Source organism: Labrus bergylta, chromosome 8, assembly GCF_963930695.1.
Source record: "Labrus bergylta chromosome 8, fLabBer1.1, whole genome shotgun sequence".
Taxonomy (NCBI): Eukaryota; Metazoa; Chordata; class Actinopteri; order Labriformes; family Labridae; genus Labrus; species Labrus bergylta.
In genome coordinates this window covers 2,682,543-2,698,521 of record NC_089202.1, presented here as the reverse complement: position 1 = coordinate 2,698,521, position 15,979 = coordinate 2,682,543, and the positions used below count along the sequence as shown (strand labels likewise).

Here is a 15,979-nt window from a genome sequence, read left to right as displayed (position 1 = left end):
CTTCACTCTGACTCACTTCAGTGGTACGAGTCCGAAAAAGAAACCACTTTAATTTTGATGCAATTAACGGGGAATAAGTTCGCTGAAATAATAACAGCATTAGGATGTCAATTTGTAGAAGCAAACAGGTAGGCTTTTTGGCACTACTTTATTTCTCATTGAGGTGAAAACTGTCTTGCGATATCAGTACATAGACTCAGAGCAGCAGCCATCTTGGTGGAGTCTGATGCTGAACTGGAACAAAACCATGGAAGATACCACCACTATGTTAAAATCGTTTGTGTGGAGTGGAGAAACAGATCTCATCTAATCGAATCACTAACACCCCGATTCAGGCCTGAAGAATCTATATAGAGCTTAGTGTTGAGCTAACTCAGTAGCAGAATGTATAAGGTTTCACAGATCCTTCCTAAACAGTAATTATGTGTTTTGTCCAGTAAGAAATAAGCTAGGCAATTTGCTTATTACTTTTTTGTCTCCATTTATGTGTCTTTCATTTAAGACCACCAAGTTCTACTGTTCTACTGTGACATTAGATACAAAACACAGGCTTCAAATGTATTGTAGAGCCCAACTTAATCCTCATTGTATCACGTCATTTACAGGCAAACAGTGATATAAAGTGACTGGAAATGAGCCACTAGTGACTAGAAGTTCCCACCCCTTAGAATCTGGCACTACCTGAACTAACGCCTGTAATCAAAGACTAGTAAAGGAGGTACATCCAATTACATGGAGAGACAAAACTCTACAATGACTCAGTCTTAGTGTTTAGTCTTAGTAGTCCGCCATCTTTGCAGTCAAGCAACACATAGCCCATTCACCATCTGTTCATCTTTCACTCATTTCTGAGGGCAAAAGGGAAACAAGCCACAAGTGCCAGAGCCAAGGCAACAAGTCTGTGTGTTTATAGAGGAAATAGGGAGTGTGCATATGCACTAACAATAACACTCTCAGTACTCACTGGGAGCTGTAATTATCTTCCTCTGCAAAACATTTGTTGGCAATACTCAATGTTAAAAAACACTTGTCTTGGAAATCATTTGATCAATTATTTTATTGTATTATTTAGCCTTCTTCCTCCAGCTCTCATTTTAAATTCAGGAATGAAGAGCAGACTAGTACAGACAGTCCTAAATAATCGACATGTGCATCCTCTATTAATCACCTCGCAAAATGTGCATAACTCTCCTGATTCTAACTAAAAGATGCCTCGCATAACTTAAGCACGCCATAAGCTCAGAAGTCGTGACAAGGAACTCTCTGGCCCAAGCACTCAAATCAATAAGCTGTCTACTGAAGCCCGCCCCGTGAAGAGACTAGAGACAGATTATGCAGTCCGCCGCTGATCACTTGGCCCAGTGAAAAAATCCAACTCAAGTCTTAAAGCAGCAGTCTCTTCTTAATACAAAAGACGTGCAGAGAATTGAAGAGCCAATGACGTAAGCTTTTCACATTCAATTACTTTTAAGTGTTCTCTTCCTCTCCTATGCAAGCACCAGCCTTTTGAGGAATTAAAGCAATCTGGCCAACATAATGTGATGTTCAATTTTAATGTCAGAGAAACACCGTAAGCCAGTATATTAAGAGGACAGTATAATACTACAGACACTCTGTTAAGTGAGGCAAGGTGCAGAGTTATCAGTACACATCACCATTAATGTTAGCTGGTGTCAATGACAGAGGTTACAAACTTACCAAGACGCGGAAGAAGTAGAGGTACTCCGCAGCACCAGAGTAGTTTCCACACTCGTACTGGAACTTGGCATATCGGTACAGCGTGTCCAAGTATTCCTGACGAAACTTGAAGAGAAATGAGAAATATGTAAATTGTTGTCAGACCAAGGAAAACATTACTTGGGCAAATTTTCAAATCAAACATTTTGCTTGTTCTGTAATTTCAAACAGCTGTGGTGCTGGAGGCAATCACACTTCGCTTCTTTATTGTTGCGTTTTTTTTTAACATGAAGATACACCTTATATACCGTATTGATCAAAATATAACAAGTTCACAACAATAGATGCAGCACTTATCTGCACAGCGATGTACAGCTCATGACTGAGGCCCCTCACTCACAGCCAGAGTGCTGGGGGGGGGCTATGTTGACTGTCCAGAGCAAAGTAGCTCAAAGTAGGTTAAGGTGGGGCGCCAGTGACCTAGCGTTTAATTTGCACGCCCCATGTACAGAGGATGCAGCCTCTCAAGCGAGCGGCCTGGGTTCAAATCCGACCAGTGGCTCCTCTCCCGCATATCCCTGCTCTCTCTCCCCATTATCCGACACTCTCCACTGTCCTTTCTCAAAAAAATGGGGGTCTTATAATCAGGGCCATCATATATGCAGAACAATACAGTACTTTATGCCATTTATATTAACACACTGATCCAATTCTAATATTCTATTACTTGTAGTAACATCATTTTCTTGCTGTGATAACACACCACCTTTAAGTCAATATAAAATAAACACTGCCATTTCATATAAGGGGGTATCTTTTTCTAAGCGGAGCAAGACAATATTTAACTTTTCTGACAGATCAGCTAGGAAGTGGTCATGTGAGCTAAATTAGAAATGCATATGTATATATATGGCTATCTTTGGAAGCATTCAAGCTTCCTAAATATAACTTTTTTTTTCTGCTGTCTGGTGTCTCACAGCAGTGTGCACTGACGTCAGTGCGATTTCGGACAACTGTTACAGGCAGCGGGTGCTCAAGCCTCTCCCACAGCCTACTGCGAGGCCGGGAGTCTGAGCTGTGAGGAGGTGCGCTGAGGACAGCATGCAGGTCAGCGGGATACCAAAGTGGGAGGGGACCCGATGGAGGGGAGGGTAAGAAGCCAAACATCATGGTAAATATAGAAGCTCCGGCATTTTTGCGGCTCTATCCACGAGTCCCGAGCTACTCCGTTTATTCTTAACAATTCACCACAGAATGTAAATGTCCACAGAATTTGTGCAAGCCATACAAACCCCGAAAATGAGTTAAGGGTTTTGGGAAGTAATTCTGCGTTTCCCTGCTCAGCCTTCCCCTCCCACTTCACCCCTAAAACAAACGTGGGTTCACACAAGAACCATGGGAAAGACATTTAGAAGTGAGATGTCAGCAAATGAGGCCAACTTACGTTGTGTTTTTCTGCCAAATACTCAAAGAGCATTCGTCCGTCTCTGAAAAAGAAAAGAAAAAGGAAGACAGTTCCTGTAGTTAGAGGCCATTTAAATTGAGTCATCATTTGGCTTACATCCTGGTGTTTGGAGTCCCATTCAGGTATATTTTTCCACTTCTGGTCTAGATCAAGAGCTGCACATGAATGAAGACCATTTGACTTTTAAAACAGTTTGATAGCCTGTTTATTACATTTAGTTTGGCTACACCAAATCTATGCTAGCAAGTCTAACAAATTATATCCAGTGAGGAAGGAAGTAAGCCCTTTAGTCTAGATGGCATCGTCAAAACAAAGGAGTGCACCAACTTTTCTAACAACTCAAATCTAAACTGCATTTCACAACTTTGTCCTCAATTTATAGCTTAGTATGTCTGTGGACACTGAAACTATGCACTTCTACGGTATGTCTATTTCTATAATGTGAATAAATAAGGGTGCATTTATTTTCTGGCACATGCTTCACGGGAGTGAATTTTTTTTTAAACTAAGGCAGGACTCTTCACTGCTTCAGACAGGTTGTCTCTGCTGATGGTGAATCACCTGTAGAGAGGAATGTCCGCCTGCTGTTCATTACTGGAACACAGATCCTGATAGTAAATCAGAGCCACTGCCCATACCATTCATGTCAGTCAAAAATGCCTTTTTTTTTTTTTTTTTACTTTTAAACCATATGTCTAACTGCAAAGCAGATGTATCGCTATGCACAAACACAAAATAGTAAAAATGTTATCCATAAGTCTGAGGCTATCTCGTGCTTTACAAAATATTATCAGAGTAAGACCACAGGCAGATGCTGAGATGTTCAAGTGGACACTGTTCATCATGCACAGCATAACTGCCACCTTCAGCACTGAAAAAGTCAAGGAGCCATCAGAAACATGCTAAGTTAAACTCCAAAAAGTTGTTTTAAATGCCTCAACAGGTTTAAACAATGAGAATATAGGTCATTAATCAATTTATCAGCAGCAATAATCCAGCTAGTGTGTCTAAACATAACAGTTTATGGAACATTATTACAATTACCGATATTAACTATGAGCGAAAGCCCGGCTTGGTTTCTGGCTTTAGTTATTATCTAAAAAAGCCGCTAAAGGCAAATATGCAGAATAGCCAACTGGTAAACAAGCTGCATTAAGACTAACAGGTTCTACTTCCCATGATCCCTTGATCCAGAAATAATGATGAGAACAAGCAACTGCATCATGCATTATTTAGGCCATAACAGGAGAATAATCCGTGTGCAAGTCTTTTGGCGTAACAGCAAATTTTTATCCACCACAGATGAGTTTCCCATTGTTTTACAAATTGAATGGCATGAAGAGAAAATACAACATATAACTTAAGACAGACACATGATTCTTGATCCAAAAGGAAGAATTCTTTTTTACTCTACGCTGACAGTAAACTAACAAAACACTGACAAGCTCTAAATGAAAGCTGCCATCATCAGGCTTCAAATCTCACAAAACAGATCCTACAAATCTGTGTCTTGAAAGAACAGTACAAACGGAGAAGAGTTACAAATGGAAAATGCCCTTGATTGTCCAGGCACACACTCGCCAAGAACCAAAGTAAAGGATGCAGACTGATTGTAACTATTTCAATCACCGTAGACAACAAAACTGTCTTAATAGAGTTAACCTCAACATCTCGTGTCTCTCTTTTTGCGTGTCTTTATTGTCTTCTCTTAGCAAAAGCACTAATACGTTTTTCATGGAAATTTCCAAATGTTCCAAATAACATGCCCTACTTAACCCAGATTCAGTGCAAAAGAAGTCCAGCAATAGATATCTCAACCTCACTTACGGCAATTGTGTATGGCATAACATTGTCCATTAAGAAAAGAAAATACTACTTTTGATTAAAACATAATAATAGTTTTATTACCTGGTGGACTGCATCTGCCTTGTCGTCTCTGGGTCCTCAAACATTTTCACAATAGGTTCAGTCTCTGACTGCAGCTGTTTGAGCTGGGCAACAACCTCTGTCCTTTTCTCCCTCAGAGCTGACACAGGGAGGATAAAGAATAGCATTAGGTACAGCAACACTAGAAACCAAAATGAATAGAGTTGCACCCCAGCACTCAAATACAATACAACAAAGCAGAGAAATCAATTCTAAATGGAGTGAGTGGGGTAGCAAAGATAAACCTTTATGATTTCAGTTAAGTGATGCGAGTCTCCATTTGGTTTTGTGTATGTTGGTGGGGGAGTGTGATTCCATGAAGTATAAAACCTACTATGGGGAATTTCCTTATCAAGGAAAAGACTTCTGTGCACATCCATGGCGAAGTCCACCATGTTGGTGTCACTGAGGAGGTCCAGTTTCCCATTAAGTAGTTCCTGTTCATTGTAGATCTAAGGATGAATAAATGCCAAGAACATAAAACAGAGGTGAGAGAGGTGTTTTTGTACAAAAACAAAATAATTAAAGACTGATACATTGTATTTCTGTATCACTGAGTGTTACAAGACCCAAATTAGTTTCTAGATAATACGTAAAGTCTATTGTGTCCTCAAAAGCCCCTTGTAGGAAACAGTTAATAAAATAACTGACTGATATGACTGAACCATACAGTCAGTGACTTTTAACTAACTTAAATGTTATCCGACTTTTATTCAACCTGGTTTTCGTTCAATACCTGTAATAGGCATGTGTTTTGAGTATTACTAACATTTAAAACTGTTGTTGCCATGTGTATTCAGAAATCTGTGTACCCATTTTAAAAAGCTGTACTGTTTACAAAGTAATACACTCTAATAAGTCCAAACTTTCTTTTCTTGAAAGACTGACTAACAGGAACAATTGAAACGTGCACAACATGGGCCGCTTAGTGCCTTTGAGGTACAATCTTGTGAATTTGGATGTAGCTTGGGATTTTAAAACCGCTCAACCGTTCCCTTAGTTTAGCGTTGTACAATAACGTAAAACATTTTTTTCTGCAAATAAAATGTAGCACTCAAAAAAATGATAGTATGTTAAAACCGCGTGGCTGAATTAGCATGGGTGAAGCTAGCTACAATCAAACCCAGGATTTCCGATTCTGTGTTTTCAAACATACAACTCAATTCAAGTATGTAGGTCAAATTCAATGTGCGAATTCCTCAAATTTCGGTAATACTTAGCTGTTAATTCACCATACACATCGATGTATTGTCGTACTCATCGTTAACAGTATGATTTTAGTTTGTCTGCTTTAATTTTTATCGTTTACTTTTAGCTTTTATTTTGAAAAGCGGAAGCCAAAAGCCGGTTGCGTAACGGTTAAGTGTTGCTACTTTACACAGCTTCAGAAAATGTGGTCAACACCTTAGCATGAATCGCTGGTACAACGGTGGAAAAGCCGTATTACAACACCTAAAACACTCTTGAAATATCAAAAACGAGCGCCGAAGACATTATTCCTGATTTTAGGCCGTACCTCTTTTACAGACAGGAACTCCAGCAGAGGAAAAACGAGATGACGATCTAAAAAGTGAGCAATTTTGGTAGTGAGATCGTATTCCGCCATTTTTGCTCCGGAGAAAGGGAAGCGACCGGAAGTTCCTGGTTTTTACGTCACACGCGGACGGCCAATCGGAGACAGCTCAACATCTTCATTGAGAAACTAAAGAAGCCTTTGGATGCTGATCTTGACGAGCGATTATGATAACATTGACGATTAATATTTGAAATAGTGCATGTTTTACTGTAGGCTATAGCTATTTGAAATGATTTATATCTTTCTTAATTCTTTTTAATTGTTCAATTCTGTTATGAAGACCTTTTTCAATTTCCTTATTAGTTATATTCAGTTAATCTTATTCATTGATGTCAGGTATATTCATTTGGCTAGCAAATTAATTTGAATGTTTTTATTATTTCTGAAATGTGGGTGAGACCTCAATATTATATAACTTGTTTCATTCCAATTGCTACAATGGCAGTAGGTATACAGCTCCCTGGGGAGAAACTGACTTGAATTTTATTCATATTTTACCCTTTCATTCTTGCTCATGAATGGAAATGTCAATCTTTATTTTTCTTCGATGTCTTCTCAGAAATATGCATAACTGTGACTTGTAAACCTTTCAAAATTCCAATAATTTCCTTGTGGTGTTGATACAGTGAAACATTTCATTTATGAATAGGGATCCATGTGAAGGTTTTGTTGAATTTGAAAACATAGCTCTCTGCCAGTCACCACCAATATTTCCTTCTAAAAGTCTGTATGACTGTGTATGACGTCTTTATGGGACCAAAACCATTTTAGGTCAAATATAGTCACAATGAACCCTTGAATTTTAATGTGAGAACTATTATTTCCAATCGTTTGACTTTTCCACAAGGTTAGAATGTCTTCACTGTGGATCTGAACCATCCTTCTCTCTCCTACTTTCCTTCAGCAGATACCTCATAAAGGTGCTCCTCCGTAAACCATACTGGGCCAACGACTGCCAGTAACAGCTACGAAACTGCCCTTCTCTAATAGGTTTAACTAGAATCTTGTTTTCCTGACAACCACAAAGCACTGTCTAGTATCCTTACACAATTATTCCCTTGTTACCTTTGGGCTCTCTCTCTCTTTTACTCCCACTTCTCCCTGTCGCTGACGGCAGGTATGAGTCATAAACAGACACCACTCACCATGGCCAATTGCTGTTTTACTGGGTGCTTCTGACACAGTCAGCCCTGGCTCAATGACAGCCTGCTTAGATTTAAAGAATAAAACACAGCTTTTACCCTTTTTTTGAATGCTATATGCTCTACTTGCTAATTTTCAGTAAATGTTTGTCTGTGAAAAAGAAGGTATCAAATTGTCTGTTAGATCATATTGGCTTCAGTCCAAATATCAAACGCTCCAGTCTGGCTGCCACTGAGTTGGCTTTATAAAGTCAAACAGAAAACTTCCTCTGTTATTGTTTTCACTTTTTCGTTATTTATGTGAGAAGTCATACATAGACTCTTCGCATTTCATTATGCTCATGTTTTCTTGTTTTGTGCAAAGAATTATTGTCTTCTCTTGAAGTATTACAAATAATGTTCACATGGCAAATAACTTTGATTTACTTTTGAGTGTATCATATTTAATTTATTTCAAATGTAAACCAGTTTTTAATGAACCACACATCCCCATTAAGAAAACAATGATTTGATTTCATAACATTTTGATATATATTGGCCGGACATGTGGGTAGTTCACACAGATTAAAAGGAAGTTGGCTTTTTTTTTTTTTCAACTGCAAGTTGCCACTCTTTTTCAGTTGAGCCATCTATTCTTGGGCTCATGGTTGATTCATGTTGGGTCCTTGCAATATCACATGACAAAGAGTAAGGTCTTTTACCTGCTCTTTTGCAAAGTGTCTTTAGATAACATTTGTGTTGAATTGCCGCTATACAAATAAAGATTGAGTGATTGATTGTTTAATCGACTTCCATCCAATCTCTCATCATCATTCACTCACAAGTTCCTACACAAATCTGTAGGAACGTACTTTACTTGAGTATTTAAAATTTTTTGCAACTTCTACATTTAATTCACTACATTTTATCTTCAAAAATGATATTTTTACTCCACTAAATGAGTATTGGACACCTCTTTACAATATAAAATCTGAATGTAATTGTCATCGTCATCTGTATTGATTATCTGGACTATGCATGTTCGTGCAAGAACACGCGAAAGTAATGGGCGCTGTCTCATTAAATCAATTCAAGGCATATCCAGCCATGTCTTCAGAACGTGACACCATGGCTGCCACCTCATATGTCACAGCTACAGGCGAGACAGCAGAATGTGATGCTGCTACACCGCAAACATCTAATGAACAATACAATCTGGCTGTCCTGTGTCTTTGTGCTTTTACTTGTACTTTTCATTACTATACTTAAGTACATTTTCACACCAGAGACTTTTGATACTTCAGTGCATTTATATAGGTTTGAGTCATTAGCGATTTTATTAAAGGTGACTTTTACTTTTAGCTTTTAGCTTAGTAACTTTCAAGCTAGGAATCTTTACTTTTACTCAAGTCTGTTTTTCAAGTATTTTTATTAACATTACTTTACTTATAAACACATCAGGTTCAAATCTGTACAGGAAAGGGCAAAGAATTGTGTATTCAACTGTAAATAATGATGAATACACTTCATTAAAGAAGTGGCTACATTTGAATTATTCTTCACTTAACTTCACATAATCAATAAACTGTCTAATACATACAGTGAGTCAACATGAACCGGAAGTCTTTCCCTACTTTAAATTTTAAAACTAGGACGTATTTTACAGATGTAGTCTTGTCAGATGCATGTTGGGTGCTACATATCCAATTCCAGCTGCTGCAAAATAAAGAGCTCTGCAACTCTCTTAAAATGGGCGGCCATTAACTGTTTCCATTGTGAACTACGCTCAGATTTGCGGTCATGAGCTGCAAATGTGCCCGTTCAGTTTGCAGTTTACCAAAACGTGCATGTTTAATGAATGCATTCTTTTAGCATGTTAAGACACATCATTGTGTACAATATTGTTTGGATTTTTCTAAACAATGTTAATAGAGATTTTAAAGCAAAAATAAATCATCATTTTTTGTTTTTTAACAACTAGAACATCATCCTAGTAATTTTATACAGTTCCTTACCACGCAGTAAAACCTCAATGTGTCCTTCCAACCTTACTTTCCTGCAAAAGGATCATTACCCCATAATTGTTCTTCCAAACAACAGAAACATATGCATTATATTGTCCATTTTCAGTGTAATGTGAGTTCTGTGCTTGCATTTTATGTGCAGGCAATAATACTTGTTATTACACAATATTAAATTAGGAAGCGGCGGGAAAATCTTCACCAGTCCAAGCAAAGCCAATAAGCATTTTAAGCTAGGTTCAACACCACAAACTAAATCCAAAATGACAAGAAATGAAGTATTTTAAATACTGATGTGAAGGCCAAATTGCTTTGGTTTCTCTTGTTTCAACCAGCCAATAGTCTTTAAAAGAGAAAGGTGCTTGGGAAAGATAGTATATTGGAAAAACATGTGCAGGGTTTTTTTTCTTTTCTTTCTTCACATTTTTCTAAGTTTTAGCTTCCTGATGCCGCAAAATCGTTATTTTGTTGATCACATGCTGAACTCAATAAAATGTTAAATCCAGCCCTCACCCCTTGAATAATCGTGGTGCAAAGAATTTCTGCTTTACAAGAAAGGTACACTAGGTAATTGTTACCAGTTCAAACTGAACTTGTGATTGCTTTGTACATTTTGTTTATTAGAGGTCTCAGACTGTATATACATTTAATTTTTAAACCAAACAAGTTGAGCCACTGAACACCATTAGGGCCTGAGCTATGCTCAACCCATGTTTTTAAATGGTCCTGTGCCAGCATGCTTATCCATACCCTTGGGGAACAACAGAACCAGACCCATTGTTTGCAGAAGGTTGGGGGAATTGGTAAGGGTTGATTGGGAAAATTGGAGGATTTGATCAGTAAAACGTGACTATCAGCTGTCAATCATCTGATAAAGAGACTGCAGGAGAGGCAATCGGTATGGGTTTTAGCTTATATTAAAGAGCCCCTTTTTGGGGTTCTTATATTTAATCTATGTACCTACTTTTGTACGTTCACAATAGCTAAAGTTCTAAAAAAGTGTCTGTTTTCATGTACTGCTCCTCCTTGCTCCCTCTACGCTCTGAGTCTGTCAGCTACACTCTGTTGAGCCCACACTGTTAGACCCCACGTGGGACAAGTCTGCTCTGATTGGTCTGCCGATCCGCTCTGTCGTTATTGGTCAGTTGCTCAGCACGCTTCTCGTAAATTTCAACATGAGCTGCAGGGCTTGCCACAACGAGCCAATGGGCTTAGATCAGTGATCTCACACTGACAATGACGCCGCACTGACACATTTTTATCAAGGGGGGCTAGAACCGAGCGTTACATGCGGCTAATGCTACAGCTAACAGGAGGAGGTAGGAGAAGCCGCGTTTACGCGGACTTTGAATTTTTGCACAAAGATGTGCCTAAACATGCACAGGACACTTGTGCCATAAGACTCTGGAGCTAACAGAAGGTTAACTTTGCTAAGCATAGAGACTGGACACAAGCTAGAACTGTTTTACAGAGCCAAATATAAACTCAATTAACTGGTTAGTAGGTTTATGCACCAGAAGTTGTCTTGGTCATTAGCTGTAATTCATTTATTTCTGTCTGGATATTGTGGGTTGTCAGGTTGAGATTCTGAAATAAATATCGAACAGCACGCACATCCGAATCGTTAAGTACTGGGTGGACAAAAAATATACACAGGCAAAAGGAAGTCTAAGTCTGCACACAAGAAGTTCCTCCAATTAATGGCATTCATCACCACATGTGATGTTTCGGCCCTAGCCATTCATCAGACATGATTCTGGCCAACAAGTTTGGCCCATAAGCCATTGTAAAACTGCAACTCAACATTTGCAGCATTACTTCAGCTTTGGTTAAGGATTTTTTTTAAACATTTACATTTTCAGCAAAAGACATATAACAAAACATGTCTAAGTGTGTGTAGATAACTCTTAGTTTATGCATGAAACTGATCTAATCACTCGAACAAATGAAAAGAGAGGAATAGATCTACCTCTGAAATCTAACCAAGGCAATGTTTAAAATTGTGCTTTATACAATTTATTTGGTGTTACGGTTTCAAAAATCACTTTTACAAATTTATCATGAGCATATCTTTAAACATGCGCTGACATTGTCATGTCATTTACAGTCCACATCTGGATAAATCTACTTTTCAGTGAACTTTCTTCCCATTGAAGAAAGGAACATCTTGTAGATCTTAATGTTGCCTTGTTTAAATAAAACTGCCCATTGGGAGCTGAACTGTGTATGGCCCTTTTTCTTTTTTCTGTAGTGAAGAAATAATTCCTTTAAAATGGTTGCAGTCTGGTACATTGAAACCAGCCCACGTGTACGCTCCTCCTCATCACTAATGCCATCAAACTATCAGCTACTGATCTGTAAGGGTACTAGTTTTAATATTGTGTTAGCCACAAACAAACACAGACCATTTTTGGTCTTTATGCTACGCTAAGCTAATCATCTGCTAGGAACATTGTTTGTTTAGCATACAGACCAAGCAGCAACCTCTGATCCTGAAAAATGAAGCCAATGCGTAAGTGCAAAATCCTGCAGTTCATCGAATGTCCTCTTGAGGCTGGCTCCAGGAACACCGGAAGTCACATACACATGACTGGCAAAAAAGCTGTTTTTACAGCTTAAATAAACAGGTTAACAGCCTGGTACAAAAAAACTAAATAGGTCTGATTAGTTAATGTCATCACTGGCACACACTGTACAGGGGATGATTTCTTTTTGACAGCTAATAGAAATAATCCAAAAATGTGTTGTCCCATTGAGGCATTGCCTTTCAACTGTCCACAATAAGTGGAAACGTGGGCCCTATGATCGTGTGGATTTAGTTTGCGGAGGTCTGCTCACTTACGTAACTGTGTTTTGGCAACGTTTCTACAACTCTCTTATCTCCCCCTGCCAAGCTGCTTCTTGGTCAACCCAAGCAACAGAGTAAATTTAACTAATGATTCGGGATTACGGCTTATCGACATTTTTAAACAAAGACTTTTGACTTTTTTAAACAAAGTGGGGTAAATATAAACAGTCATCCACCATTTCTGTCTCTAAAAAATCAAAGCATGTGTGTGTTGGATGAAACAGTTGCAGTTGCAGCCACATGATAGCCAGTTTGAAGACTGAGATTCTGTAGGGAACACAAACACATTTCAGCAATCAGTTATCCATCATTCCACGGGTTTGTCTCGCTGAAACTCCTCCTCACACTTAATGGGATCAACTTAAAGGTTGCTGCAGGGAAGGGCCAAATATTCCATGAAAAACCTCAGCTCTCCAGTTCCCTGAAAGCTTTCTTGGTCAACAAATGAATCCAAGAGAGAAAGGGGAGATGACACTGCCAAAGACACCCACCATTGGCCTTATTCTAATATCTGTCAAAATATAAATCAATAAAACCTGAAGACAAATGACCGGGCGCTGGATGTTGCAAAGCCAAGCAACTCTGCTCTGAATCCGAATCGCAGCATCTCATATGAATTTCAATGATTCTTTTGTAAACTTTTTAGATATGCATCACCTCGCTCAGTGTGCGTGTCAGGTTATAAATCAGCGGCCCACTCCTGATTCTGAGCCCAATGCTGACTTCAGCACTGTCACGCTCAATGGCAACAGGATGAACGTTATCGACCAGGCCTATGAGCCAGAAAACGATGTAAACTTCAAGGGAGCACCCATGGTACCAAGCATGGCAAACATCTGTGCAACACATGTCTGCTGCACAAACAATGAGTGACTTGTGCTCACACACTTCAGCAATATCGGAAGGCACACAGTGGACTCGATCAATATTTGACCCCCTCTAATCCTTCCTCAGCGAGCTCTGCTCCAATGCTCCCTTCTCGTTATGCCTTACTTCTTTATCCTTTGCCATTTCTTTGAAAACAGGACACAGTGCTATCTCCAAATTTGCCTTCATGAACATTCTTAGCAGAAAAGAAAAGTGAAGCCTGATAACTCTAGATTGTTCTGTCGAGTCACATGCTTCGTCTGCACAGGGGATGAGATCCAAATATTCATCTTTCTGTGTATTAGAAATGTCTGTTGTAATTGCTATTGTGCAAATTTATGTTTCCAAGTGGATGCTACTGCTGAAGTGTGCTCTTGAAATAAAGGGTAAAAAGTAAGACTAGTTAGAAATAGCCATTAATACTATACGTCTCAAACCTCGACCTGGACCCCCTGAGACGGTGTGGAAGTGTTTTATGATTAAATTTGGAACACTAAAAAAAGAAAAGAAAGAAAAAAACATCGCTGCAATGAATGAATTTAACCAGCTGATGCAACTAAGAATGAAGTGGATGTGATTCTTGGATACGTCAGTCAGTATTTGGCTCAGAGGTATAAAAATTGAAACACCACTGCCAACTACTGTCTCGTGAACCCACTTTCTCCTTAATAAGACCGAATGAGTGTTATGTAAGATAAGGCTCAAATGTATGCTAGGCTTTTATTTTCCTTTAACAAATTTTCAGAAGGAGCAGAGACATTTGCTCATGTGGGCCGCTCGAATCAAGATTTCAAAACCTTGCATGAATATGTTTTTTGAATTAATATCACTTCTTATGATAAACTAAGACCCCACCTACAGCATGAAGATGATCTTATGGCTGTCATTGTTTGAGTTCAATGAGAACAGACTATGGGCTATTAAACCAAATCGAGCAACACATAATATACTACATGTGGTAATACTCCACTCCACAATAAGCAGTCACGCTACTCTACGAGGTGTCAGGGGAGCAATACATCCTACTGTAACCTTCATACTGTGTGAGTATCATCAATTACCAGCATGGTGCTGCTCTGACATGGTGCTGAATGTTGTTCTTGGCACAGAAGCCAAGAGAGAGAAGAGCAGCAGAGTGAGGAAGCCTAATTGTGATGTGCCATAATTTGCCGCTCCCGGCCTCTCACTCAGGATATGGGTGAGGTCAAAGGTGACATAGAGGAGTCCATCAGAGTCAAAGCATGCTTAAGTCATCTGTACAAAGTTATTGGCGGTGAAAGCAACTTGGTCAGACAGGGGACCTAATCAGATTTCAAAGTAAACATGGTGCCGCCGGCGAGTCCAAACATTGTTGCTAATTGCATCTGTCTTCATTTTCCGCAACTCACTGTACAACACCAATGAAAGAGAAAACTCGGTGGAACAGGAAATGTGTCTAAACCACCGAAAGCACCTCAACCTCACCTCAATTTTTTGTCCATAGCATTTTAGGGATGCCAACTCTGATTGCTTCTGTCACAAATCAAAATATCATGCCTGTGAAGTGTTTCTACTGGAATATTTCTCTTTTTTCATACATGGAGAGTGAAAAGGAAAATATATAAATGCTTGTCCCATATGCCATATGTGGGGGGGCTTCCAGAGCATGGAAACCTACGTAAGCACCAGTCAAGTAGCACAATTTGGGTTTTCAGATGGCTGCAATTGATCTCACATATAGTGACATTTCTGTACAAGAGAGCGGCTCCAAGTTAAACAGGCGCCTCATGTCAAGAGGCTTTTTTCACCACCACCACATCCAGCTGCATCTCAAAGTTATGGACAGCTTGTTCACAGGGCGCTTTAACCATCATGTCCTGAAATCCCAGGAGTCCCAGCTGCTGCATGGTGTTTATTGCAGGTCACTGTTAGAGCCCTGGTCTTCACTGGCACCTTGGCAGACAAGGGAAAGCCCTCTACCCCAAAGGACAGTGTAGGATTGTTTTAATGTGGTTTCTTTGCTATTTTGTGCTCCAGCAAAAAACCAACCACATATCAACTGACTGCCATGTGCAGACTTGAAAATTACAAGTTCACTGATCGCCAAAGCTAAGCGTAACCTAAACTGTACACAGTGTTGTTATTTGTTATTCTCTCACAGAGAGGATGACATTTTATCTTCCCCTTGTGCACTTGACCATTATTGATGATGCCAGGCTACTTAACAATGTCAGTGCCATTTGAAAAAGTATCATTGTTGCCCTTTCAATCAGAACATAGACAGTATGCACAACAGTTGGTTATGTGCAGTGAGCAGCACTGGATATGACATCAGATCTCTGAAATGTCTCTGTAAGCAAGTTTGTGCTAAGCCCACATCAACAAGTTATGCGGTAAGAGAGAAATGTGTAAGCAGGCATGCACAGGGAGGGGATGAGATTCCCAGAGGCTCCTGAGGGAAATCAGGATATAATGGTCAATGTGCTTGGAAGGCACATT

The 15,979-nt window shown here is 39.3% G+C and overlaps 1 protein-coding gene across 1 annotated transcript in view; it reads right to left on the bottom strand.

Annotated features, from left to right (window-relative positions):
• The window catches only part of eif3ea (eukaryotic translation initiation factor 3, subunit E, a), a 28,924-nt gene extending 22,199 nt beyond the window's left edge, over positions 1-6,725 (bottom strand). The window contains exons 1-5 of the mRNA XM_020634869.3: positions 6,585-6,725; positions 5,403-5,520; positions 5,051-5,168; positions 3,122-3,164; positions 1,699-1,803 (exon numbers count right to left, since the gene is read on the bottom strand). Coding sequence (XP_020490525.1) covers positions 1,699-1,803; positions 3,122-3,164; positions 5,051-5,168; positions 5,403-5,520; positions 6,585-6,674 — 474 coding nt within the window. The 5' untranslated portion in view covers positions 6,675-6,725. The remainder of the gene's footprint in view (positions 1-1,698; positions 1,804-3,121; positions 3,165-5,050; positions 5,169-5,402; positions 5,521-6,584) is intronic.
• Between the last annotated feature and the right edge of the window lie 9,254 nt (positions 6,726-15,979).